Below are 25,610 nucleotides of genomic sequence, written 5' to 3'. Positions count from 1 at the left end.
CCCCAGACCTCGCTTCTCATTTCGCGACTTGCCGTGTGGACATGCCATGCTGACATTTGCTGGCGAAAGACTCTGTCGTAATTCCGGATCGCAAGAGGTCAAAGGGAACGTTAGAAAGGCGAGGGGGTGGTGCAGTCTTGCAGCAGGTGCTGAGTTTATACGTTATAGCATATCCAGAATTTTCAGCCCTTACCTTTAAACAAAAGAAGGGCTCATTTCCTTTGTTACACAAACTTATGAAACCAGCAAACATTGAAGTAAGGGAATATGTGGGGAACATTATATGCAGTCTTTTTAACTATGGTGTAGTAAATGCAATGTGAATGTAGTAAAACTAGGTGTACAAACAAGTTTGCTGCAGGCAGGAATGTTTTTTTCATCCATTTTAATTTATTTGCATTTATATCACAATTACTAGCTACATTGGAGACCAATGATGACTCCTATAAATGCGTGCCTTGGTTTCATCATTTGTTCGTTTTTTCATCAGCTTTTACCTTTGGCACTTTCTTAACAACTGAAACGACTGCTTTCGAAGGATTCATTGGTCTATGTCAGCACCAAGGAGCTATTTTCATCTGAAATTGTGTATGTGCGAGAAGTCTTGGGCACTGTGGAGACGCTGCGTGCTTAATTCATTTCTTATTGCAGCCGTCGCAAGTGGAGGTGGCACCCACTAAAGAAGAGCCGCGGCGCTACTTTCGTGCATGGCCGTACACGGACAAAGAGGACGGCAGCCGCAGTAAGTTGTCGATGCCGATGGTGCTCCAATCTTAGGTGTCTTCAGGCACGTTCACACCTGTTGCCAGCACAGGTCACAAAGGCTGTGCGAATATCTGAAAATTCTAAATAAGGAATTGGGTGGTTCAGTACTTGAACAGTGCATGTTAAAAATACCTTTTAATAGTGTACATGAATGTGAAAATTCAAAGGCACAAAACTTCTAAATAGGGTGTATCATTTCTCACTTCAGGTATTGAATTACGGAGATGCATGCGTCCATAACATTTATGGGACCATCAATGCTGTATCAATTGCCATATGAAACTGTTTTTGTGTGAAACTCTGGTGTCGCTTGAGCAAAGGTGTTGAAATACCGCATTTAATACTGAAGTTACTGCTTTATTTCAGCCAGCAATTAAAAATTATCTCACAGGCTCGACTCTCTGCTGTATGCAAGCTAACTTGAGTTTACATAATTCTGGCATTCTTGTTGGTTAAAACAAATAGTAATGTTTCTACATTAGTGCTTGTGAATATTTGTTTCAAATCAAGTGGGGAATGTTACCCGTTTTGCAAACTGTTTCCTTGCCACTCAAACTATTTGAACTGTTTGATTCAGTGTTATCGCTATTCGGTTCCTTGTTTTCTATTTCGATTTTTGAAGATGAGTATTTGTGCACCCACTTTAGTCATGTGACAAAGCTAGTCACTTTGGTTGAAAAGCAACTTTTCCGCTTTCTCGCTGCTAAATTTTCGAGCCTTGAACCTTTGAACCATGCAGATGGTCAGAAATAGGGCCACCCCTTTATTTTGCGTGCCAATGGCTTTGCTTGCAGATGCCAATTCAGTGTGGCAACTCATGGATGTTGCACCATATTGTGCTAACTCCGGTCGCCCTGAGTCACCTTGTGGTCCCAAGTGCCAAGTGGTTACACAACCAGTGCTAGTTGCAGATATGAAGTCTTCAGAGTTGCTTCGCGTGTCGCACGAGCAGGAGGAGGCATGAGTAGAGACGGCCACCTTGAATGCTAGATGAGAAGGGTTGCAAAGGATGACCACTGAAGTTGGGGCAGCCTTCATTGCCGATGTTTTAGTCACGGGGGAGTAATTGAAAGTTGGGATGTGCATTCTAAAAAGAAAGGGTGCATTTTGGGTATTTTGTGACACAATAATCTATCACTGCACACCCAGCACTTCCAGGTCAAGAACTGCATGTGCACTGTGAGAGTGTGTGACAAGAATTCTTGACAGGGGGGTAGCCGGAATGTAATTTTTGAGAAACGCAATGCATGCAGACGCGATTATTATCATAGCGGTGCAGACTTCCAACAAATGCTGCGTGATTTTAGTGATCATTTCGTGTGGAGTCAAAAAAGGTGTAATAACTCGGGTCAGGGGTAAGCCTTTGCAACACCTGCATTTCGTGTGGAGTCAAAACAGGGTGAAGCATTAAATGCATCCTTTTAACCCTTATGGAAGCAGAAGGGCACATTTTTGAGGAGTAGAAAAAGGTAAGAGCAAGAGTCTGGGGTAGCCCTTGGCATTGTTTGTGTTTCATGCAGATTCTGAAAGAGTAAATGTTGTGGCATTCTAAGGGTCATTTTTTTTTCCTTTTTTGAACATCCACATCACCATTCAGGTCTATGGGCAGCCTGTGCGCTTTGTGGTTTCGCATTTACTCATTATCTGCAGCTGCTAGAAGCATCATTGGCTGGTTGACAAACTGAAAAGCGTTTATGGTTGTTGGGAGGCAGAACTTGAGCATGGTCAGTGCGTCGTGCAGCTGAGCTACGATTGCCATGACAGTAGAGATTGTTATGTGGGTCATTGTTTGGTTTCATAAAAGTTTTTTTACAGTGATGTCGTCATGCTTCTGTTTAGCTACAGAGAGGCTTTCATTTTTGTTGGCTGAAATTAGGTTTAACATAAAGTTATACCATGTTGGAAGATTAACTGGTACGGATATTTCTGCACAGAGCTTCGGGTCTACATTGACAAGCGTATCACATTCGGGGCACTCAAGAAAGAGCTGGAGCCGTACATCGGCATAGACTCCAGCCACTTCAAGGTTAGTCATCACGCTAGTTTCTATGGCTTAACTGACATCTCACCTTAAAGATAGTTTTTTTTTTTTTTTTCAAAGCATGGCTGAATATTTGAGCACTTCAAATATTCAAGTGAATCTTATAATATTCAAATGTGCTTCCAAATGAAATTAAGATAACCGAAATGTTACATATTTAAAATGAACACGTGAACATTAAATTTGCCACATGTAACCCCACCGAAAGGAGGGTTTAACTGCAGCATGCAGCTGCTTCACTGAGAAACCACCTACACGTGGGATTGTCGCCCTGTCAGTGCATGAGAAAGAACACCAGATGGGTGAACTTTCCGGAGTCTTCCACAACAGCATCAGGGTGACGGCGTACGGACGCCGCCCCGTATGTAGTTTCATTCTGTCACAGGCACACACATCAGAGACTGGCACAGGTTGTCTTTTGGTGCGTCTCACTTGATGCAGGCTGATTTTTTGTGTATTAGCTTGCGAAGTCATTTGCCACTTTGTCATGAAGCCACTGCAGACAAGCCGTAGCGCTGATGCGTCCGTCAGAATTGGTACAGTGCCGGCTTTTGCTCCTCCGACACGGCAGGTGTTCCGGGTGTACTCCAACAACCAGGAGTTCGAGTGCACCAAGTTGACGGACAACCTCGCCTCGTACGCCGAAGACACCAAGGTGAGGAAAATTGAAGCAAACACACATGTTGCATTGTGTCTCGAAATGGGAGTTGGTCAAATCTTCTAGTTTGGTACTGTCCTTGCTGGTTCTTTTGACCATTTCATAATATTAACAAATTTAGACTCTTTAAGGTTTTTGTGACATTCCGCCACATTGAACCATGAACGTGTGCAAAAGTTAGATTGTACAGCTGCAGTGGGGTATCTAGCATTGCTCCTAGCGCAGCACTGAGCTTAAAACAGATGTAAAGAAAACTTGCATTTGTTCAAATACAGTGGTGTAAAGAATGGAAGCATGATGGCTGTGCTGGTTGCGTTCTGCAGGCTGGCAGTGCAACAAGATTGTAGGTTCGACTCTCTTATCTGCCAAATTGAGAGGATGCATGTCACAGGAATCACCATGCACTTGTGCCACTTATCTAGTTGCCTTCATTGCCAGTACGATATACCCGCCTTGGCAAATAACACCACACTCTGCTGCACCACGGGGATGGGAACTTGGTGATATCACCTAGAAAACAAGGTCTTGGCAGCCTGTCTTCCCAGGTCGTCTGCCTGAAAAGGGATCAGCCCTTGTGCAATACTGAATTGAGTGCCTGTCTGTAGCCATGCTGTCCCATGCCTGTCAGTGAGTTCTCCCCCCTTTTTTTACTCCACCATTGCTGTTTCCACGTGTATGGTAGCATAACGGACAAATTTTAGCCATTAATTCAAACTTTCTAGTGATGTCAATTGTTTGTGTAATGTTACCGCTACGTTGCTTAATGTTCAAAACGCTGCCGCTTTGTTAAGCCAACTGAGGTTGGAATTTCTTTACTTACCGTGGTTAACTTGCAAGAATTTACTGACAGAAGTGAGGAAGGCTATTTCAACTCCAACCAAAATAAAGTACGTGAAAATGCGATGGAACCAGGCGCTTCGGAACCTCCTTGGTTTCTTCGTCAGGGGGGACTGTGGCAACGTTGCAGCGGCGTCTTCAAGGCACTCGCGTGGCAGTTAATGACCCCATGTTTGGTGTGGAGCGTAGTTCGTGTGCAAACACTGGGGAAAGGTTTCGAGGGAATGGTTGATCCCCCAATGTATGCACATGGGCTACGCTACATGGCAAAGTGTGGGGTTATTAACTGTCGTGCGAGAGCCTTCAAAACGTCGCTGCAACATTGCCACAGTCCCTCCTGCAGAAGAAACCAAGCCAATTCCAAAACCTCTGGCTCTAGTGCATTTTCATGTACTTTGGTTGGAGTTAAGATAGTTTTCCTCAGTTTACCTACCCTACCAGACATATAACGTTTACATTCACCGACAGAGGTGGTGAGAATGCCACGACCGTGAATAAACGGGTCACGTGGGGTGATATTTTTTAAGCGTTCTGTGACATAAACAGATGACATGGGGTGGTGTTTTGTAAGCGTTCTGTGACATAGTGGCTTAAAATGTCGTGAGATTAGAGGGAGCAAAGAGCCGATTGCAAAATGTTTTCAGCACAGAAAGAAATACAATTATAGCTGAACATCAATGTAGGCAGGCGTTGTTTTTCAGGCTTGAAATTGAAGAATGTGGGGACGTTAAGGGGGTGCGCGGCAAGTAAAGTGCCGATTTTGGTCAAAATATGCGATTTTCTGATTTATTTTTTTTCGTAATCTTCAGACCTTCAACTTCCTTGTTCTAAAATATTACAGCGAAACGTGCGCTACAAATCCCGCAAATAGTGTTTTTGCCGAGGCTAGTCGCCGAAAAGTGCGAAAAAAAAGCCCCTGAAACGGTGTTGTTCACGCCGCACAAACGCGCCAAGTTGTTGACCGTGGGCCGCCATTTTGGTAGCTTTGGAAAGAGGAGAAAGCCGGCTTCCCGATGGTCGCGGTCTCGTATTTCGCCGAGTGAAAATAAAAGCGCGAGGAGCAAGTAAAAAAACGAAAACGAAGAACGGCAATTGGCTGCGCGGGTCACGTGGTAGCAGGCGCGACCTCTTACTGGTCAAAGCTGCGCCGCGCACCTTGGCAACCTTGGAAGCGCGAGCGCATCTGCGGCCGCCGAGTCGAGAATCATCTGGCGTGCGCTTCGTTTTTTGCCAGTTGGCTGTTTTTGTGATAGTTCGCGTGCTTTTTTTACCAAGCTTTGTTTACATCAGTGGTCTCTTCTGAGTGCTTGCTCATACTGCGGTGCTATGTTGTCGCAAAAAAAGTTCCGGAGCGTCCACAAGTACGGCAAGCGTCGGAAAGCTTGGAACAAAGGGCAGACGACTGCGGCTGCCGTCCCAGTCGCAGTTCCGGACGGAGCATGCTCTTCAAGCGTCACGGAGCCTCTACTCAGACCCTTCGCTGATTGTTGTGAGGCCGAGAGTGTGGAATGTGCCACATCGTCGTATGTCAGACCGCCGGATGCCGTCGACCGTGATGGACGCTCTCGCGAACCCGATTGCGGTGGCACCGCGTCGGCAGCCGTTGCAACTCCGGGCGTGCGCGCGTCGAACATTCTATCGCGAGTTTCGGCCCAGATTCCGAGCAGTGAAGAAATCGCGCAGCGGGCGCAGACAAGGCGGGATGTTTTGGATGCCGTAGCATCGAAGTCCGCTTCAAAGCGGAAGCTCGAGCTTCTGAACGAAGGCTGCGACGAAAATGACGGCGGTAAGGACTCCACATTCTTCATTGTAAATAAGAAGATGCTGAACGGTCTGCTTTCGTCAGTAAAGTGCAACAAGTGCGACGAAGGGTCGATACGCCTCGAGACTACGCACTGCCTTGGACTCGCGGCGAGGATGGAACTTTTTTGTGACAATTGTGGCATAGTGAACAGTGCGTGGTCGTCCCCGAGGTGCTCCGGGCAACAAAAAACGAACCCCTTTGAGGTAAACGTGCGTGCTTTGAGGGCTGTGCAGTCAGTTGGCAGAAAACAATCTGCCATAAATGACATTTTTTCTGCGATGGACATTTCGCATCGAGCACTGCACCACAAGTCCTACCAGAGACTGCAAAGGAAGTACAGCCACCCTGCCACCACATCAGCTGCCACCCGCATTGAAGCAGAAAGTGCACAGAAGGTGCATGACATTTACAAGGACCTAGGAGGAGTGCCAGGCAACATTGACGTCATTTACGACGGCACGTGGATGACGAGGGGGCACAGAAGTCATATTGGCGTGGGCTGTGTAATCGAGCTGTACACAGGCTTGGTCTTGGACCACTGTGTCCTGTCCAACTACTGCCAAGGCTGTGCTGTTGGCCCCAAGCCTGGTGACGACAACTATGAGGAGTGGCTTGAGAAACACAAGCCACAGTGCCAAAAGAACACCGATGCTAATGCAGGCCAAATGGAAGTAGAAGCAGCGAGGATCATGTTTGAAAGATCGTTTACCAAGTACAAGCTTCGATACATCAATGTGCTCTGCGACGGTGACAGCCGTACGTACCTTGCCCTCACGCAAGACAAGGTGTATGGCTACATGTTGATTAAGAAACAGGAGTGTGTGAACCATGTGAAAAAAAGAATGGGCACTTCCTTGCGCAACCTTCTTGATGAGCACAAATCCAAAGGCCGAGGACTGAGCATGGGTGGCAAAGGCCGGCTGACGCAGGGCCTTATAAAGAAGTTGACGAATTATTATGGCTGGGCCATTAAGAGCCACCCCAACGATGTTCCTGGCATGGAGAGGGCCATCATGGCCACTTATTACCATGTAACATCCACAGACCAGGATCCACACCACGACCTGTGCCCAAGTGGGACTGACTCCTGGTGCCCGCACAATCAGGCATTGGCCAAGGGAGAGCCGCTGCCGCCTCACAAACATAAACTGCCCCCTCACGTGCGAGTGGCACTGCTGCCAATCTACAAGCGCCTCTCGAACAAAGAGCTCCTTGAAAGGTGTGCGCAGGGAAAAACCCAGAACGCTGTGGAGAGTATGAACAGCCTCATTTGGTCACTCCAGTCCAAGAGCCAGTTCGCCTCCCTTCGAAGTGTGGAAAGTGCAGTTGCAGATGCAGTCTGCCGTTTCAATGGTGGCTGCAAGAGTGCGCTGCAAGAGATCACTGCTCAACTGGGCTTCAATCCAGGAGACTGCTCTTTGCGGCGAGCAGCCGAAAAGGATGCCAAAAGGGTGAAGAGGGCTCAAAAGGCGCATTGTTCCACGACAAAGAAGCGCAAAACTGGGTTGGCTCTACAGAGGCCAAGGCCACAGCATCTCAGGATTACTGCCCAGGAGGATTCTGAGTGTTTTAGGCATGTTGTGAACTTCCAAACAAGAGTGAACTTTCAAAGTCAGTTTTCTCAACTCTTGATTTTCGCCTATGTGCCTTCGCTAGAACATCTGTCATTTTTTAACAAAGACTGATAGAGTCGTTCCGTTTTTTGCACTAGGCTCAGGAGGCCTTTAGCAGTGCAATAAAGCTTTATCTCTCTTCTTACTCATCATTTAAAATTTTTAGAACACATTTTATAATTACTGCGATGTGTGCGCAAAACAACATCCATGTTTTGGAAATTTTATTTATGGTTACAAGAACTAGAAAAATCAACTAATAGCTTCTTTGCACAAGTTGATGCTTTGGGAACATAATAATATGAAAAAATAATTTCATTTAGCAATAATTATCTCTTTAAGTGTGAAGAGCATTAATTAGTATAATTATGCTTGTAACTCAAAAAGTACAAGAGGTATTTGAAAACGGTTTTCATATTTGGAATCCTCACAATCATCCACATACACACACCAAATTTCATCACAAACAGTACATTAATAAAAAAATTAGTTTTACTTGCCACGTCCCCCCTTAAGAACTTATTTGTGGTAATATCTTGAGTGGATTCTAAGTGGTGTTGCAATTAGATGACATTCAGTGGATGGACAAGGGGTGGATTCTTTGCAAACTATGGGCATAGGATTGCAGTAAGCCAGACACAAAGCATGCAGACACAAAGCCCAGCACTTGTGTTTCTATCCAATCCAAGTCTTCAATATACTCCTTTGTATCCGTTCCATTGGAGAGATCGGGACCTTTGTTCGTTTCGTTATTGTTCTGCGCCAAAGTTATTGACAGCACTGCCGTGTCCGGTTTCTGTTCTCGCGTCTGGCCGACAGACAAGCTTTGTCCGATCTCATAGGGCGCCCTCTTGTCCTTTCGTGATGTTTCGTTCTGTGGCAGAACTCTTACCAAATAGTCCCCGCAATTCTCGCTGTCGTGGAATGGTATTCAAGTTGCTTTCAATGTGTCCCCTTATGGCTTTCCGTCTGTGCACAGTTTGTCATCAAGCTGGGACGGGCACTGAAGCCTGGTGAGCACCGCATGGACATCTACCTCCTGTCGCCAAACGATCCAGAGGTTAGTGAGGGGTGGGTTTTCTTCCACATCAAGAAACCTAACTTTTCTGGCCATCTTTCAGGCATTTGTAAATGATCAAGAAGCCTTTTACAGCAAAGCTATCCTAGTTTTACGTTTTACCAGATGTTATCGTAGTAGTTATCATGCAGGTCATGTGACCTGAAAAGGCAGTGAATAAAGACAGATTATTATGAGGCTCGAAATCATAGTGAGGCTCACTAACTAATCACATTATGCTCCAGTACTTACAGCTTCATTGTCCTGTGGTTCCCATGGTGTGGAATCGACGAATTGTATTTGGCTAAGGCATTTATTTTATTGTGATAACAATTATCTTTTATTGCGATAGCAATTATATGGACACTCTTGGCTGGATTTCGCCGCTGGTGTCAGCATTGACTTTGGTCACGTAGTCATTCATCGTATTATATATCTAAACATATGAAAACACAAGAAAAAAATCAACTAGAAAAAACTACGCGAAATTGAACGCCCGACCTCTTGTTTGTGAGTGCGTGGCGTCAGCCACTGAGCCACGAAGGAGCACCTCTTTCAATGTTGAAATGGCAAGCTATTTATATCTATTACTTACTATTGGCGATGGCGATCTTGGGGGAGCTATCGTGCTTTCAGCATTACCGACAAGATGGCACAGTGAGCGCGTGTCGCCAGGTCGTCACAACGCTGCGACATGTGCTTATGCATTCATCTTCCCCGCTTTCTTTGCCCCGCAGAGGAAGGGGAGGGGGGGGTAAACGCTCACGGGTGTGCACGCTTATCTTGTGGTGGGGAAAATCGTACGCCTTGAGCTTTCACTTTAACGATTCTGTTGTAGTTACCGGGCGCACAAAGGTCACTGCACTCACTGCACTGTCTCAGTTTGCCGTAATGGTGTGCTTTTCATACACAGCGAAGTGACAACCCAGACACTTACTCACGTTCATTTGTACTTGCGAGTACGTTTCATGTGTCATGTACATGAGCAACGGGGGCACGTTTCGATCTGCTTGCCATTCTTCGCATGAAATTTCAATTTGTTGCTGTCGCATTCATTGTTTCAACTTTGTGGCAAAGCTGAGACTTCCTTTTTTTTTTCACTTTGATATGTTGCTCATCTATTTATTTTTCTTGATTCTCCCTCCTTTTGCACACGTAGCCAAGCAAGTTTCTACTGGATTGGATCTTCACGCAAGGCACGACGGTACTGCAGATCAAGCAAGAAATTCTTCACAAGGTCCGCGAGCGCTGTGGCCAAGACATTCCCTTGAATAGGTGGGGGATTGCTTCACTGTTGGACTTCTTAGCCGATTGAGACTGAGGTTCTGTGGCCACGATTAAAGAGCCACATCTGAAAAGTGCATTGGGGGCAGATTGAATTAAAATACATTAATATAGATTAAAAACATAGCATACCAACCCAAAAAATTTTTAAATTAACTGAGAGTTTCAATTGTCAGTTTGAATCTAATGTCTGCTGTATGTTAGTTAGCCCTAAATCTGCTTTGAGGAAATGTTGAAACGTGCTGGACTGACGTCGTGAGAAGCATCACGCCTGCCTGCTTCTGTACAGGTGTCGACTCAGGAAAAAGATCTCGGGCAACCCTGGTGCAGTGTTCCTCGATTCGGACCGATTGGACAGCGATGCCTCGATGTTCCTCTCGCACAAAGTATTTCTAGAGCTCCTCTCAGGTGAGCTCACTGCTCTTTTGTTGTTGTTTTCCCCTTTATTTTGTTAATCTTCAAAAGATCTTTAGTGTAAATCTTCATCTTTAATAAGTCTAAAAAGGCTGTTCTGTTTGGTTGTGACTAAAGTCATGCACAACAGGGTTTTCACCCTTTCAGACTCTTTCTACACAACTGTGTACACCAGTTTTTTTTGCCATTTGTATCAGCTAGGCGCTACGAAAAAGTTAAGTATAGCGAGCTTTAGATGAGTTAAATCTCCTAAATCATAAATTTGTCTTCATTTAACTGCATTTTAGGGTGTTATGCGGCATAGGATCACTTTGCTGAAGTTGCTACCTTGTTTGGCAAGTTGTTCGATGTGCCCACTTTCTTCAAACTATGTGAAAAATACAATTTTTATTACCTCAAAATGGACGTAACCGAAAATGAATTTGCACTATATTTTTAGCCCGAGATTTGATCTTATGCCAAAATAGAGCTTCAATGGCATCAGGATGTCTATACTTAATTACAACTTAATTAGGATTAGTTACTATAACACACACGAAATAATTATATGAATTTTGTTGCAATAGACTATTGAGTGCGTTGAAATAACGTTTTATCGGTTTGAGACATGTGCAGACAATTCCTCATACGTGGGTTTCGCATTTTGCTGGGGGGTAATGCAGCTAGTATCGTGTTTTATGTTACAGGGTTTAACTATGTTTAGAAACTATAACTACAGTGAACTATAGTTGGTTTAATCATGGTTAGCTATGTAGGTGTCTCACTAAATGGAACTGCTGCTTAAACGGAACTGCCGGCACTGATGATTCATTTCGCACCCGTATTCTGCACCCCTGTTAATCTCTGTAAACAGAACTCCATTAAGTGGGACATGTTGTCCTGGTTCCTTCAGTTTCCATTTAACGAGTCTGCTGTATAGAGCTACTGTGTTTAATAATATGCATATGCATAATGTAATGTGCATATTTTTATTTAATCCTTACGTTACTATCTACGTAGTACCGAAATTTAAGTGCAGTGATGCACACAGCTCTTTTATTCCCGTTTTATTTCTTCCTGGACGCAGAGAAATGTCACCCATCGCGTTACAATTGTGGTAGTGTTAGAATCGAGTAAATACAGTATACAAGTTGCAGCAAAAGGACATTCAGTAACTCTGTGAACAACTATTTGAACTTCGCCATCATCCAAGGGAAAAAAAATTTGTTTGGCCAAATTGGCGAAACTGACGTCTTCCCTTGTTGTGCCCCCGCACTGCAGAGCCCGAGAAGGTTGTGTCTGCAAACAGCCTGGTGCTGTTTGTGCGCCGCTGGCGGCCATCGACCTTCACCTTCGACCCCCTCGAGGAAGTGATACTCAATGAGCGCACCTTTGGAGCCCTCAAAGATGAGGTACGTGCAACTAAGTAGTTGCTTCGGCGAGTTGTACAACATGCACTCAAAACTCGTTACAACATATTTTCATCTTACACAGAAAGAAGCTCGTTATATTTGAAAATTTGTTATAAAGGTAGATTTTTAACACTGCCTATTTCAATATTATTCTTTATTTACTTCATTATGACCAACCGATATTTTGTTATACGGTGGAGGACTGGTTACAATGAGTCTTTTTCGAATCCCGTTTAACCTCCCACAGAACCCCATGTATATGCATACCGATTATTGTGCAGTCCCTCGAAGTGAAAGAATGGTTATAATGTGGTTGCCGGAAAATCGTTGTGACAAACGCAGTAGCGAATGTACATTTGAAAGGAGGGCGCTGGGTGCGCCGCTGGGGAGCGAGCAACGAGGTCGTTAAGGAAGAGGTGGGGACACGGAGTGAGCGAATGAAGAGAGAAGCGAGGGGGGGGGGAGGAACAAAAAAAAAAAGGACTGCACGTTGCGTGCGCTCAGAGTAATGTAGGAGGGTGGTTGCCCAGGAAGCCGTTGCACCAGCACCAATGCGGCGTACTAGCGTGGCTCTGCCCGCGCGCTGCTGGCTGCGTGGCTCAACACTGCACGTGGGATCCCTTTCTTATTAACTGCGCTTAAGTTTCCTGTCTGGAAAAGCGGCATCGTTATCGAACCTGCTAAAGATATCGCGTTGGCTACCCGTTCCATGAATTTCAAAGCTTTTACAACTTTATCATGCGAGCTTTCGCCTTTGCTGCCAGTGCGCGGTCTCACATAAGCTTGGTCGGCTTTCGTCGTCGATCTCCCAGTCGTAAACGCAAACTTCGAATCACGCACGTTGCTCATGGTTCAGTACTCGAGTGCAATCTTTTCGACGCCCGATCTCATGTCTTAGACAGTTTCCGGGACTGCATACCGAACGGCAAGTTAGGCTTAATCAGCGTTGGTTTCCTTCGGAAACGGTCGCGTTAAGTTGCGGTTTGGTACGGCGGAATCGAAGAAACTCGTTGCGGTGGCTGCACTTAAATGGAAAGGTTACATATCCATATTGTTAATGAAAACGAAGGTGGCACATGTAGCTTTTTAGTGGTGGTTCACGATTCGATTGTGATGTCTTGAAATAAGGTGTGCGCCCGCATCGCGCGTACATACTTCAAGGCGTCAAATTTCAAATCTGAGTATGCGCATAGTCGAGGTTGTCTGAGAAATTGTCGGCTAATTTCCGCGATGTTGCTTTCTTTTGTTAGACATGATCTCCTCCCCCTTCTGCGTTCATTTCATTGGTGGCGTGGTTCGTTAAGCGGTAATATTATTTCTTTAACATTCAGAAATTTGAATGGCTGTGAGCAACACTTGTATCGCATGCTCAATTTTTGTACACACGAAGCTGCATGCTCAACACATTTTCCCGCAACTTCTGCCCTTCGAAAAGGTTGCTTTGGTTATACAGTGCAGTCCACTTATAACGATATCGAGAAAACCTAAAAATATGATCGTTATAACCGGTGATCGTTATATCTGGACTGCTGCCAAAAAATCGTCGCCGGACGTACCTTTTGTAGCTCCAGGCTTCATTTCGCTATTTTCACCAATTAATAAATATTGTAGATAGTAGGATGTCAAAAACAAGACTTTATTTCTTACTCCGAAGAACGCATCACGGGTTCCCTGAGGAAGAGAGACTGACAGACGGCGGGGTGGGAGCAGTGGGAGGAAGAAAGCACAGCCAGAGGTACACAGCCGGAATGCCAACGAGGCCCCGCCCCGATGTCGCCGCGCCGCTTTGCTTTTCGCTTTTTTTATTTTCTCTCTCTTTCCCGCGTTCGTTCGGCAATCTACGAGTAGCTTGCCGTTGTAGAAGGCGGGGAGCCGCGGAGCGCGGCACTTTGCTTTTCGCCTTTTTTTTTTTTTTTTTTTTTTTAATTCTCTCAGCCTCTCCGCGGTCGACGCGCGGCGAGGCGCAAAACGTGACACAGCTGGCGCCATCTGTAGCGCGTCGCGCCAACTCGCGATGCTCTCCTCGGCTTTTTGAACGGCCGGGACGCGCTGCCGGCGCTGTCCTGCAGTGGCGGCAGATACGTACTCGCCTACGCTAACTTTTCGTCTTGTCTCGGCATAGTTCGTTTCAGAAGAACTTATCAATCTAAATGTTACGATTATTCTGAATGAAACATGCCGTCCACGGCAAACTTTTCATCGTTGTATCCGATATGCGGTGGATAACATATCGTTATATATGGTTTTTTTCCCCATAGCCCCAATGCATAAAATGAGACTGTTAAGTCGACCCATCGTTATAACCAATATATCGTTATATGTGGTATCGTTATAAGTGGACTGCACTGTAGTGCGGATATTTGCGACTCCTGCGACTTACGTTATAAGCGGTCTATGCTGTATCTAGGTGCGTTATATCAAGGTTTCAGTGTACTTCAATTATAAAATTGGTGCAGAAAGACAGAGGACCAGTGGAAGGACACAAGACAGCAACGCTGACTTAGAACAAGCTTCATTTGACATGAGCGTGTAGTATATACTTGCACAGTGCACAACAGAAAAAGTAAAAACAAGAAAAATTTTAAAAAAAAACCTGGCCAAACATTGTCATGACAGTGTGCCATCAACATCACGCGTGCAGACATGCTGAAGAAAATCAATTTCTTTATGTGATAAGGCTTACTTATCAAAGGTGTGCTTTTGATTAGCTTTTGCCACCAATTTCACACCTATTGAAAATAAGCTTTGCCGCTTTAATTTGATCTCTTTTCTTGATTTCTTGTTAATCTCTTTGTGTTTGTCATATAATTTTTTTCTTTCTTTTGGTTCTTATTCGTCTGTGCTTGAAACTTGCTTGCAGCTGTCTAAGCTGAGTGGCCTGGACCCATCAGTCATTGAAGTCGCTAAGGTGAGTGCCTGAGTATCGGATGCCACGAAACAAGGAAGCGAAATTGATGCACATTTTATGGCATCCGTGAGAGCTGTTGTGATTGTGCTTGTCGCAGTGTTCTCTTGCCTTGGCGAGCGGTTCTTCAGAAAACTAAGCCATTGAAACCTTCACTGCTGTAATTGTAGATATTGTGTCATTATCATAGTAGCTGAGGGGGTCGTGCTGAGGGTAGTGCTGGAGGCTTTAAAGGGGCTCTCCAACTCTCTCCTAAGTAATCGTGTGGAATGGCTTTATTGAAGGAGCTCATAGGTTCTTGAATCGACTGTCCCAAAAACTTTTAGAATTCATCAAGTGCGGTTGCACGTTTAAAGGGCCTTTTCTCTCCTTTCGTGCTGGCGAGAACGCTAAAAGCTATGCAGGCACGTAATTGACTGCACTCGCAACAGTCTGATACACCGAAATGTTCACTTTGCACCGGTGTGATGCACTGAGACGTGCACTTGCACCGGCGTGGTAGGATACACTAAGGTGTGCATCCAAACCGGCGTAATGCACTGCAATGTGAGAGCTTTGCTTACACAGATTCTTTCTGCGTTGGTGGAATGCAGTGCCCCGGTCAGTTCCCATGTCTGGTGTCGTCGTTGACTGTGCACACGGAAATGGATTGGCAGCACAATGCACCCTCCCTCACCGCTTGGCCACTGTTCATAAGCGAGGACGGCCTGGTGGTGCTCTACCGGTAAGTATGGGGGCACACACACACGCTGGTGCACCTTTTAGGCTCGGTCCTGTCACTTCCTTTGAGTGCCTCGTCTTGTTATTGTAGGCTTGTGCAAATAGTCACTCTTGAGTTCGAAGTGATTATGGAAAAAAGGAAACTTGACTTCTCCTTTTTTATGGATTAAGACGATGTTGGCGTTCTTCTGAAATTCTGGTACCCTTCCCATCAAGAGACGCTTCGTATTTAAGGTGATCAGTGTTTCTAACACAATTTTTTTGCCATTTTTCAGTGGACCAATTTTTCTGTCACGCGATACAGATAGCTTTTTTGCTTCACGGCTTTGGCTACACCGCTGCACTAGCTCTCGAACCGCGTTATGTAAACAACCAACCACAACGTCAACATGGCGGCAAAGGTATCAGCGGTGGCTAGTGTCGGCGCAATCACGAACTACCTGTGCAGAACGACAAACCTCACAGGCTTGACAAGGACGCCTTCATTGAGAGCCAAACACAAGTAGAAGGGTGCTGCAGCAGCTAGTCGGCATCCCCTAACGTGTTTTGCTTTTGCGTTGCCTGCTGAATCTGTTACCAACGCGTCCACTTGTGTCGTTTCTTTTGTTGTATGTCCCGAAACAACGTTTTTACAGGTAAAATATTTCAATGCTCAGGAAACTGGCAAGATGGAATGAATTCTCAAGCCGCAAAGGTGGCGGCGGTGGTATATGAGGGGCAGAACGAAGGTGAATATTTTGGACGAGCGCGGACGTGGTTTTCAGCGGCTCTGGCATTTTCGCTTGAATTCTTTTGTGTGAATTTTTCAGGGCTGATTTTTTTTTTGTGTGTGTGTGTGTGCAGACTTCGCGACGCGTTTTCTTTACCACTTAAGTGGAAAAGCGAGTGAACTTTCAGTAAGTTCTGCCACTTTTGCTCTGTTTGATGCCAAGTGTGAATGCTCCTCAACTCTTTCGTTACCACGCCTATTCAAATTGATCACCGGTGATCGACTCTTTTCGTGGATCGATTTGGCATGTTAAATTTATTTCTCGTGCACCTAGCGCTTTTTAGTAGTTTGTTCAGCCACTCAACTTTCAAAAATTTCTTTTAATTTACCGACTTGGGCAACATGGCAATATTTTTAGACTTTTGCGCGAACCAATGGGCGTGTGTAGTTGGAAAAATTCACTAGGTTGGCGAACTTGACGGAAGTGCGTGCCTCTCGTGGTTATGCCACAGTAACATCAAAGTTTTTGCCATGAGAAAAAAACTCTGCAAGCCAAATATCGAATTGATGTGTTAGCTTCGCAATTTGATTGAACTGAGTAATAATTGTCGGAAATTTATGCCAGCTAATGAATAGAGAGCTGTTTCTAGAAGTCAGGGAAAATTAATTCTACAAAAAAATTTCTCAAGGTCCGCCGCATGTATAAAATGTGCAGGTGGCTCTCACAGCCAGTTTCCAGCTACTTTGGTTCTGCTTGTATCGTTATATCAAACACAGGGTCACATCTAGTGTCACGAGTCGCTCCTATTATGCGGTCGTAATGAGCGCATGGGTGGGCACTAGCACTGCAATTCACATGCACTGCTTGAAACTGTCTTGCCACCCCACCTGAATTAAGTGAGAACGAGCTGAGATTTCGTGGACAGCAGCACCTCGGCTTAAAGTTTTATGGGGACGATGTTTTGCGTCAGCGTGAGACATCCGTAGCCGTTCATGGGTTTGTTTTGTTTACATCAAGTTATCTCCTCCGCCGCAAGTGCATTTAGCTTCTGACCTTTGTGCATAATCTTATAGTTACTCAGGTTACGTGCGTGGTCCTCACTTCGCTAGGGTGTGGTGTGGTGGCGCTGACTTCAGAGCTTCTCCTAACGGCAAGAAGGCCCCCGGAGCACATCTTGGCCTTGACTTTAAAGCAGTGCGAAACATTTTGGAAGTGCGGCGATATTCTCCTTTTTTCATTATGATATGCACAAAGATGCAAAGGAATATGCTTGGATGCATATATTGGAGCGCCAATCTATGCGGAGGGAGGTGGGGTCATGGAGAAAGAGGCGACGCTAAATGAAATAGCGAAGTTCATTGGACATCTCATTTATGGAGGGATTATTCACATCATGGGTTTCCATATATATTGGGATACCTAGAGACTCTTATCGCAAGGCAATGAGAATTTACTGAGAAAAGTGTACGAGTACACTTGTCTCACAAAAAAAAACCATGCAATGCTTCACTGCATGGCATGAGCAATAAAGCAGCACCACGGTTCTGGTTTCGTCTATGTGAAGAGAAACATTTTGTACAACATTATTTATATTGTTCCTGGGTCTTTTATCTACAAAATTTATATTCTAAATTTTCTTTGTTTTGTATATTTTTGCATATATAGTGTTTTTTATTCTACTGTTTGCCAGCTGGTGACTAAAAATTTCACCCTTTTCACATTTTTATTCATTCTAAAATATTTTTGTTGCCTATATTTTTTAGAAAGAGTATTTCATTCTGCAGAATTACGAATGCTGCAATGCGTGCTGGAGTACTTTTCAAACTGGCAAAAATGATCTTCCCAAGACATACGAATAACAACCATTCTCGCACGGTAACGAAAGAGCTAAGCACCAGCAGCACGAGTAAGGAAGCCGTGGCACTTAAGAGACCAGGAAAGCAGGAATGCTCAAAAGATCATCATGGACTTTTTTTTTTTTTAACAAGAAGTTGTTGCCCAAATAAAGTTCTTGTTCATCTTCATAATCTTTTTTTTTTTTTTTTGGTTCACACAAATTCGCACGTCGTGGGATCAAATCTTGGCTGCGGCGGCTGCATTTCCAATGGAGGCGAAAATTCTGTAGGCCCGTGTGCTCAGATTTGGATGCACGATAAACAACCCCAGGTGGTAGAAATTTCCGGAGCCCTCCACTACGGCGTCTCTCATATGGTAGTTTTCGGACATTAAAACACACTTATCGTCGTCGGTCCGCACAAATTCGGGATGATACGAATATTTTGCATGCTTCCTTCGAATTCATATCATCGAGATTATCTTTCCTTGTGTCAACACCATCAGTTACCTCGTATAGAGCCGCGAATCTATTCTGAAGTGAAATTTCGAATTCCTGTACTTTCGCTCTCACCGCTAGTTCATTAATTGGCTTCTTGCGTATCAGTTTGTCTTTGCTTTTTTAATATCTAGGTGAATACGAGCTCTTGCCATTCTATGGTCACTGCATCAGATCTTGCATCGTGTACAATTCCTGGGTGTGCACACAGAATGAAGTCTATTTTATTTTTAACTTTGCCATTAGGACTTTGCCACGTCCCCTTACGATTAGCCTGTTTTCTGAAGAAGATATTCAAGATCCGTAAGTTATTCCGTTTTGCGAACTCGACTAATCGTAAGCAAACTTCTTTTACTCGGTCTTTCATTTCTGTAGCTTCAGGCCAAAAAGGATCTAAGGTGGGTAAAGGTTTTGGACCACGAAGGGTTAGAGAACTCTTGGTGGCGAAGGCAATCTGGGGCCCCGCATGAGTGTTCCTCAATGTATCGTGATTTTGAGACACCGAACCTTGGAATAAAATTATCGTGTTTTTCATTGTCCGTGCACTGTTTGATTCTACCAGTGACACATTCACACTCTGTGCAGTGACCGGACAGAAGAACTGAAGGAGCTGACTGAAGAGGAGAAGCAAGAAATCTCCAGTCGAGAGAACGTCAGGTGCGTGTTTTTTTTTGCTCATCTTCAAGTGGTCTCGTAGCAACGCTGTATATTCACACAAATGGGTTCTTTCTGCTACTGACGTGACCAGATCCTATCATCAGAATTGCCATTTCCGCTTACGATAAGTAGATTTGCGTTTATTTGCATTTTTGCAGTGAACATAGTTATTTTAGTGACTACATTCTCCAGTGTGCATTTGCAGCTCACTAATAGCGTGTTAGATTTGAGCGATAGATTTGAGCAGTTGAGTGTACAGCTGTTTATTACGAACCTCCATATAGTTATTTTCTTGATATAACGAAGTTTTTACATTTTCCGCCGTGGCTCCATAGAAGCACATGTACTTACGACCTCTATGTAGCAATGTGACTGTGGGAGACATCCTTAATATAATGAATTTCTCTCGTGGACAATCTAGGAATTTTGCCCCAGATCTTGTCATTTTGGCAGAAGCATGAATCTCAAGCGGAGTCCCGCTCGGCGGCGTCGCGCACAACGCTTGTGGCTTCGGCTACTCCCAGGCGTGAGCGAGCATTCGTCATTGGAGGCAGGTGTGCAGGTGGTGGACAGGCGGGCCTGCGCCCATGAGCCAGCGTTGCCGCCGTTCTTGCCACCACAGGCACATGCACGAATGTGCCCTCCCCTCCCCCCTTAGAACCATTCTTTGACACAGTCTTCCTTCCAAACCAGTCTTGTTATACAGCCTCTTCATGTTGAAAACACACTGATACTTTGCGAAATAGCGTGTCGGTGCCCTTAAAATCGAAGTTCATCGTTAATACTTGAGTGACCCCCCCCTCCCCCTCCCCCCCCCACTCTGTTTTTTTAAAACTGATGGTTTCCCTTCTGTTCGAGCATTCAACGGCAGTTCGAACATGCAGGGAGGTGTTATCTTATGCGCCCTCCAGGCAATAGAGATGGGCCGGCTCGTTTGATCTCTGCTTCAGCAGCGCTGTTGCGCTTTTACCCACTCGTAAAAGTTGCGATGCGCAGGTATGGCGGCGACTGCGAAGACCCGCCAAAAGTGTACCTATAATTACTATTGCAGTAAGGACGCAGTTTTTTTTTTAATGTTAAGTAAGTGTTTTGGGGCAGCTCTGCCTCGAGTTCCACTTTTGTTTAAATTCAGAGTTTATTTTCCGAATTTTCGTACTGAACCTAGCTATAAGGAAATCTTCTAACAAATTTTTCCGAGAGCTTGTCAATTTCGTTGAACCCAGGTTTAAGTGTGCATGCATGTGCAGTGCTCTCCACCAAGTAGAGCGAAGGTTCCTCGCAGAACCCCCCACTCCCTCCCCCCCTCCACCATCATCTGACTTAGTGTATGGCGTAGATATTGCCCCTACCCCCCCTTCCCCAGTAGAAACACACCCACGGTTGAGTGTTGAAGTCAAACGTATGTTGGGGAAATTGGCAGCTAACATTGACCACGTGCAGGCAAGTGTTTCTTCAACCGAATGGAGACTAATCTGTAGACATTAAAAAGTATGTGCTTTCGTTCATAGTCTCTTAATTTTTCTGTACAAAACAATTAGTTGTTTTTTAAACTCTCCTTTGTATTTGAGTGACATTTCTTAATCATCATTAAAATGTCTTCAAGCGTGGGAAAGCTCATTATGTTGTATTTGTGATGAGTATTTGCTTGTTTGCTCGGCAGCATCTAGTAACACTGCTAACTGATGTCACGATCAACAGTGGGGATACTGAAAGGCCCGGAGAAAAGTTTACGGCTGAGTTTTTGTTATTGTGTGTGTGTGTGTTTCTTGCATGTAGTGCTTTCTTATTTGGCACTGTTGGTCATGATAGCATTCTAAACTCAATGCTCACGTTTACTTTGTTGCAAAAACATCGGAGGGTGTTTAGGAGACACAAGAACATAAGTTCTGTCTCCCTGAGGCCGTGCAACTCTTGAAGCAGCTCCGCGAGCGTTGCACATTCTTCTGCAGGGCTGCCAAGAATGCCAAGGCCGTTCCGTCCCCGAGGAAAGAGCGTGCCCTCAAGATCTACATGGGCAGCCCACCCAACGACAGTGGAGCGCTGTCCTCGGACACCAAGCCCAGCCTTAACTCTGTGCCTATCGACCTGGACTGAGCGTACAGTGAGTGGGACTGCCAATTCAGTCTTGTTGCCATAGCGACTGGGTAGTTGCGGTGCTCGGCTACTTACCCGAAAGATGCGGGTTTGATCCCGGCTGTGGCGCTGCACGAATATGCTTGAGGCCCGTGTACATTCGGCATCGAAAGTGTTAAGGCCAGTAGGTCTGGGAAAACTCCATGCCTCAGCGATTTATTGCCGTATTTCGTGTAGCTGCACACTGTGTGTTGCTAGCGCTTTTTAAAACAGCTTGGCAATTGTAAATTCAAAGCTCTATATTGGAACAACTGGAATACTCAGCTTTTTATTTGCTCTCACAGTTCCGAAATGTTGAGTCTGTGACTACGTAAATTTAGGTGCATGTTAAAGAACCCTCCTAGGTGGTCTAAATTTAGAGTTTTACATTACCACTTCCCATACCTGCCAAGTCTCCCGGATTGTCTGTGAGACTCCCGGATGTTTACAGTTTCTTCCATTTATATGGTTGTCATGAAAAGTCTCTCGGAAATTGAAATTTCTGCGCGTGATCTGGCCGCATTGACAAAAATTTAGGTCAGTTCACTCCAGACTTTGTGCGAACTCACCACATATTATTAAAAAAAAAACTAATTTAGGAGGCACTCATCTAAACGTAGTCTCAGTGATGTGCAACTGCCAAAAATTACTGTGTTCATTAGGCCAAAATTCTAATGCTCTGAACACTTCGTAATCACGGCGTGTGATATGAACAGTAGTACCAAAACCATTGAACGATGGTAAATTGAGAGCAGTGTGCTCAAAGCTTCAGAAGTATGTGTGCGACCATCTCGCTCACTGTCTTCTACAGTGCATGTGGTTGTTGCCACACCACTGTGGACGAAACCACGGTCGGTCTTGACACGATCATGTATGACGATGATGTTACCGACAGAACTCCAAAAGTTTGCACGTGTCCAACGCTCGACTAGTCAAAGCAACGCTGCTTTCCGCAAACTCTGTGGGCAAGACCGCGGAAAATGCGATCATAGATAGCATGAAACGACTTAGTTTTGAAAGCACATGCGCAGCCAACGCAAGTAAATTGAGAACTGAACTGCTGTCATGCTGTGACCTCCGCGCACAAACTCAGTCGCGGCGACGCGATAGCGATCTACGAGCTCCGACGGCACGTGGATAATGCAGCGGTAAATTAAAAGCAGTAAAGAGCTAAAAAAAAAGGCTACAAGCGTTTTGGCCTTCCTGTCCAAAGAATGTAGTAGCAAGCAAAGCCAAAGCTTTGACCCGCGCTTCGCGGCTGCCAGCTCCGCCGTCCTGTCCGTTTACATGTGTCACAGGAAGACACATGCAAGTTGTTTTGACGGAAATAGAATTTGCTAGTTTTTATGATGCGAAATTTCGGGAATATTTTCGCTCTCCCTTTGAGGCTTTCACCTTAGTGGGAAACCTACTTCGTGTGTTCGGCCACTTCAAACCGTCATAAGACCGCAACGCAAATGTTGGCGCTTGCGATTGGGAACACCCCCCCCCCCCCCCCCCTTTGTTTTTGCGCAATGTTTTTTTTTTTTTTTTGGTGCCGAAAAATGGGGGGGAAATAATTCAGCGTGCGGACTGACCCCCCTCTCCACCCCTATTTGCGAGTCTCCCGGATTCAGAATCCTGGAACTTGGCAGGTATGCAGTTCTCTCCGTCCCTCTGTGCGTGCATGTTAAAATGTTTCACTGCGACTCACAGATGTTTCATTGAAACTCTGTAAAGCACTACGGCACTTCCATAATTATGAAATGCTATGTGCAAATCGCTCTGAGCCTCTAAGATCAGAGGCTGTCAACACTGTGTGGCCTCAAGCGCATGCAACAGAACACCTTCAAAGGGCTAGTCAACAGGCTCTGACGTTTTCTTACACTCCCCCAAACAAGCTCACGCATCTTTTCTACGTGTGACCAACCTCCTTCCATGCGCAGTGACATCAACTCTAGGATCGGCGACGTGACGCAGCAGACAACTCGACGATTTGTCTAAACCAGGTCTCAACAAAACAGTAATGAAGTCAACATCGCCGATCGCCGAGTTGACGTCACTGCGCGAGGAAGGAGGTTGGTCTGGCGTAGAAAAGATGCCGGAGCTTGTTTGGGAAGTTTAAAAGAAAAGTCTGTTAACTGGCCCTTTAAGAATGTCAAGCATGTGCAAGCAAGCTTGCGCATTGAGACACATGGCGCATTTCCGCAATGCTGTATGCTGTACTACAGGGGACTCCTATAAAACAGAACTTGAAGGGGAAAGAAAATTTATTTTTGAGAAGTTTCATTTAAGTAAAGCCCACAAAATGAATGAAATATGACTTTATTTCAAAAGCACCAGCTGTGGCTGGCTGAACAGAAACATTTAGAACTACACAATACTACTATAGTCGATTAGAAAAAACAAATGTTTCTGATATTGCCAATTCGGAAAAAAGGAGGTGATAACAATTCGCTTGGCCTTGTTCAAGCACTTTCTCGCACGGTAGGAGTGCATTGTTCAAAGTCTGGACAGGAACTCTGTGCCACCATTATGTTCAAAGTAGTGCTGCAACAGGATGACAGCATCTTTCGCTGCACTGTCAGCCACTGAAATGTGCTCTGCTTCACGCATCTCATTACCACTTGAGCACAGGTCCTCACCTTAAACTTCAGCTATAAGTTCCTCGAGGCTGATCGCTGGATTGGCTTGGCTAGGCTAGCTTTGGCATTTGTTTTAAGGTTGCTAGACTGCCGTTGCCACTTTTGCCGTTCATGGATTTTGCGCGTTTTAGTTTCATTTAGCCGATGTAAGCTACGAAAAATGTTCTGATTACCCAAAACTTTTTATCGCTTAATATATAGGAGACCAACCAAATATGCCTAGATAGTTTGGTTTTTGCGGCTTTTCCAGTTAACAGAGTTTTGTTTAATGGGAGCCCACTGTAGTTTCAAATAGCTGTTGTGCTTTTCTCCCAGCAGCTGTTATGCTGTTTGCTGCTATGCTTTTCGTTGCAGTCGTTTTCTGCTGTAACCATTCCTCTCATTCTTTCATTTTCAGGCCACCCAGGATCGCGACACTACTGTCTAGTGTTTTTTTCTTCTTCTTCAAAAAGGACACTAGTGATAAACAGAGTGACTTGACTATATACCGGTAGCGGGAGGAGTGCATTTGCTCCGCGGTGGTGAAGACAGTGACGGGAATTCGTCCTGCCGGCTCCAGATCGAACCCCAACATTTTCTCTCTCCATCAACAATAGAGACGTGCTGTGTCCCGGTGCACAAACTGTGTCTACATCTCTTTTGTGTCAAAGGAAGCGCCTAGGGGAAAATGACCCAGAACGCACCAAAAACAAGTTTGAATTTTACGTGCCTCCTACCTTTTTGCCTCCCAAACTTTTTTTTAAAACTGCAGTTTAGAAAGAGGGAGACTATCTTCAGCCACTTCTTCAGCAGCTCTGAACCACTTTACTATTTTTAAAGTTTTTTTTTTTATACGTCGCTCTAGCTGCTCCACTGGACTCATCGTTGGCGCCGGCTTTTTTTTTTCTTTAAAGAAAAGTGGCAGCACCAACACCTGTGCCAACCCATACCCACTCCCACCTTTACCACATCTCAGGTACAGAAAACTGGCTTCAGATTTTAGATCTCAACAGTGACTCAACACTTTTTCTTATAAAAATTGCCCAAATTCAAGGTTTATCATGGATGTCAATGAATGGCTGTGAATAAATTACAGTGTGGAGTACAGTTTACTTGTAGAAAGCTTATCAAGATGCCTAGGAAACCAATTAAGTTCAAATTTTTTTTAAGTGTTTTCGAAAACATTTGTACACCAAAAGTAAATAAAGTTCACTGAATTGCGCCGCAACAGTCCACACAAATACAGAAACTCTATACACTGCAGCATGCTCAGCATATTGAATGTCAATCAAATTTTGGTATTTCCAAGTCAAGTGAAATTTCGCCTCCCCTTTTGCGCAGTTGTCTTTCTCAAACGTTATTCATTTTTTGCTCAAGAGAGTAATTAGTTTCACGGCAGTTGTCTGAGAATATTTAACTGACTTTAAAAGGCCACATCAAAATTTGTTGGCATTATTGTATTGCAGAGTGATGTGCTGTGTAGTCTGGACTAATTTGGCCCCTACGAGCGCAGTATTCCACTTAACCTGTAACACTGGGGATTGTTTTGTTTTGTTTTTCGTTAGTATTGTTTTAAAATTTCTTGCGTTTTGTTTTTGTCAGCTGTTGAATAATCATGCTAAAGTCCTGAAGCACCGGTAAAACATTTAATCTGGTGCATGACATAGTGACACTGATCATTTTGAACTTACTCAAAAATGACATTTC

General features: G+C 44.8%; 1 protein-coding gene across 1 annotated transcript in view; it reads left to right on the top strand.

The window, feature by feature from the left end:
• The window catches only part of LOC119164215 (ubiquitin carboxyl-terminal hydrolase 47), an 81,166-nt gene extending 56,538 nt beyond the window's left edge, over positions 1–24,628 (top strand). Inside the window, exons 23-34 of the mRNA XM_037416353.2 lie at positions 652–742; positions 2,700–2,791; positions 3,378–3,461; positions 8,698–8,778; positions 9,935–10,050; positions 10,349–10,467; positions 11,734–11,864; positions 14,725–14,772; positions 15,363–15,493; positions 19,117–19,188; positions 21,138–21,289; positions 24,322–24,628. Of these exons, the coding sequence (XP_037272250.2) occupies positions 652–742; positions 2,700–2,791; positions 3,378–3,461; positions 8,698–8,778; positions 9,935–10,050; positions 10,349–10,467; positions 11,734–11,864; positions 14,725–14,772; positions 15,363–15,493; positions 19,117–19,188; positions 21,138–21,282 (1,110 nt within the window). The 3' untranslated portion in view covers positions 21,283–21,289; positions 24,322–24,628. The remainder of the gene's footprint in view (positions 1–651; positions 743–2,699; positions 2,792–3,377; positions 3,462–8,697; positions 8,779–9,934; positions 10,051–10,348; positions 10,468–11,733; positions 11,865–14,724; positions 14,773–15,362; positions 15,494–19,116; positions 19,189–21,137; positions 21,290–24,321) is intronic.
• The last annotated feature ends 982 nt before the right edge of the window (positions 24,629–25,610 follow it).

The sequence above is a fragment of the Rhipicephalus microplus genome, chromosome 8, assembly GCF_043290135.1.
Source record: "Rhipicephalus microplus isolate Deutch F79 chromosome 8, USDA_Rmic, whole genome shotgun sequence".
NCBI lineage: Eukaryota > Metazoa > Arthropoda > Arachnida > Ixodida > Ixodidae > Rhipicephalus > Rhipicephalus microplus.
Note: the sequence above shows the minus strand (reverse complement) of the source record. Positions and strands in the feature narration are given on the sequence as shown.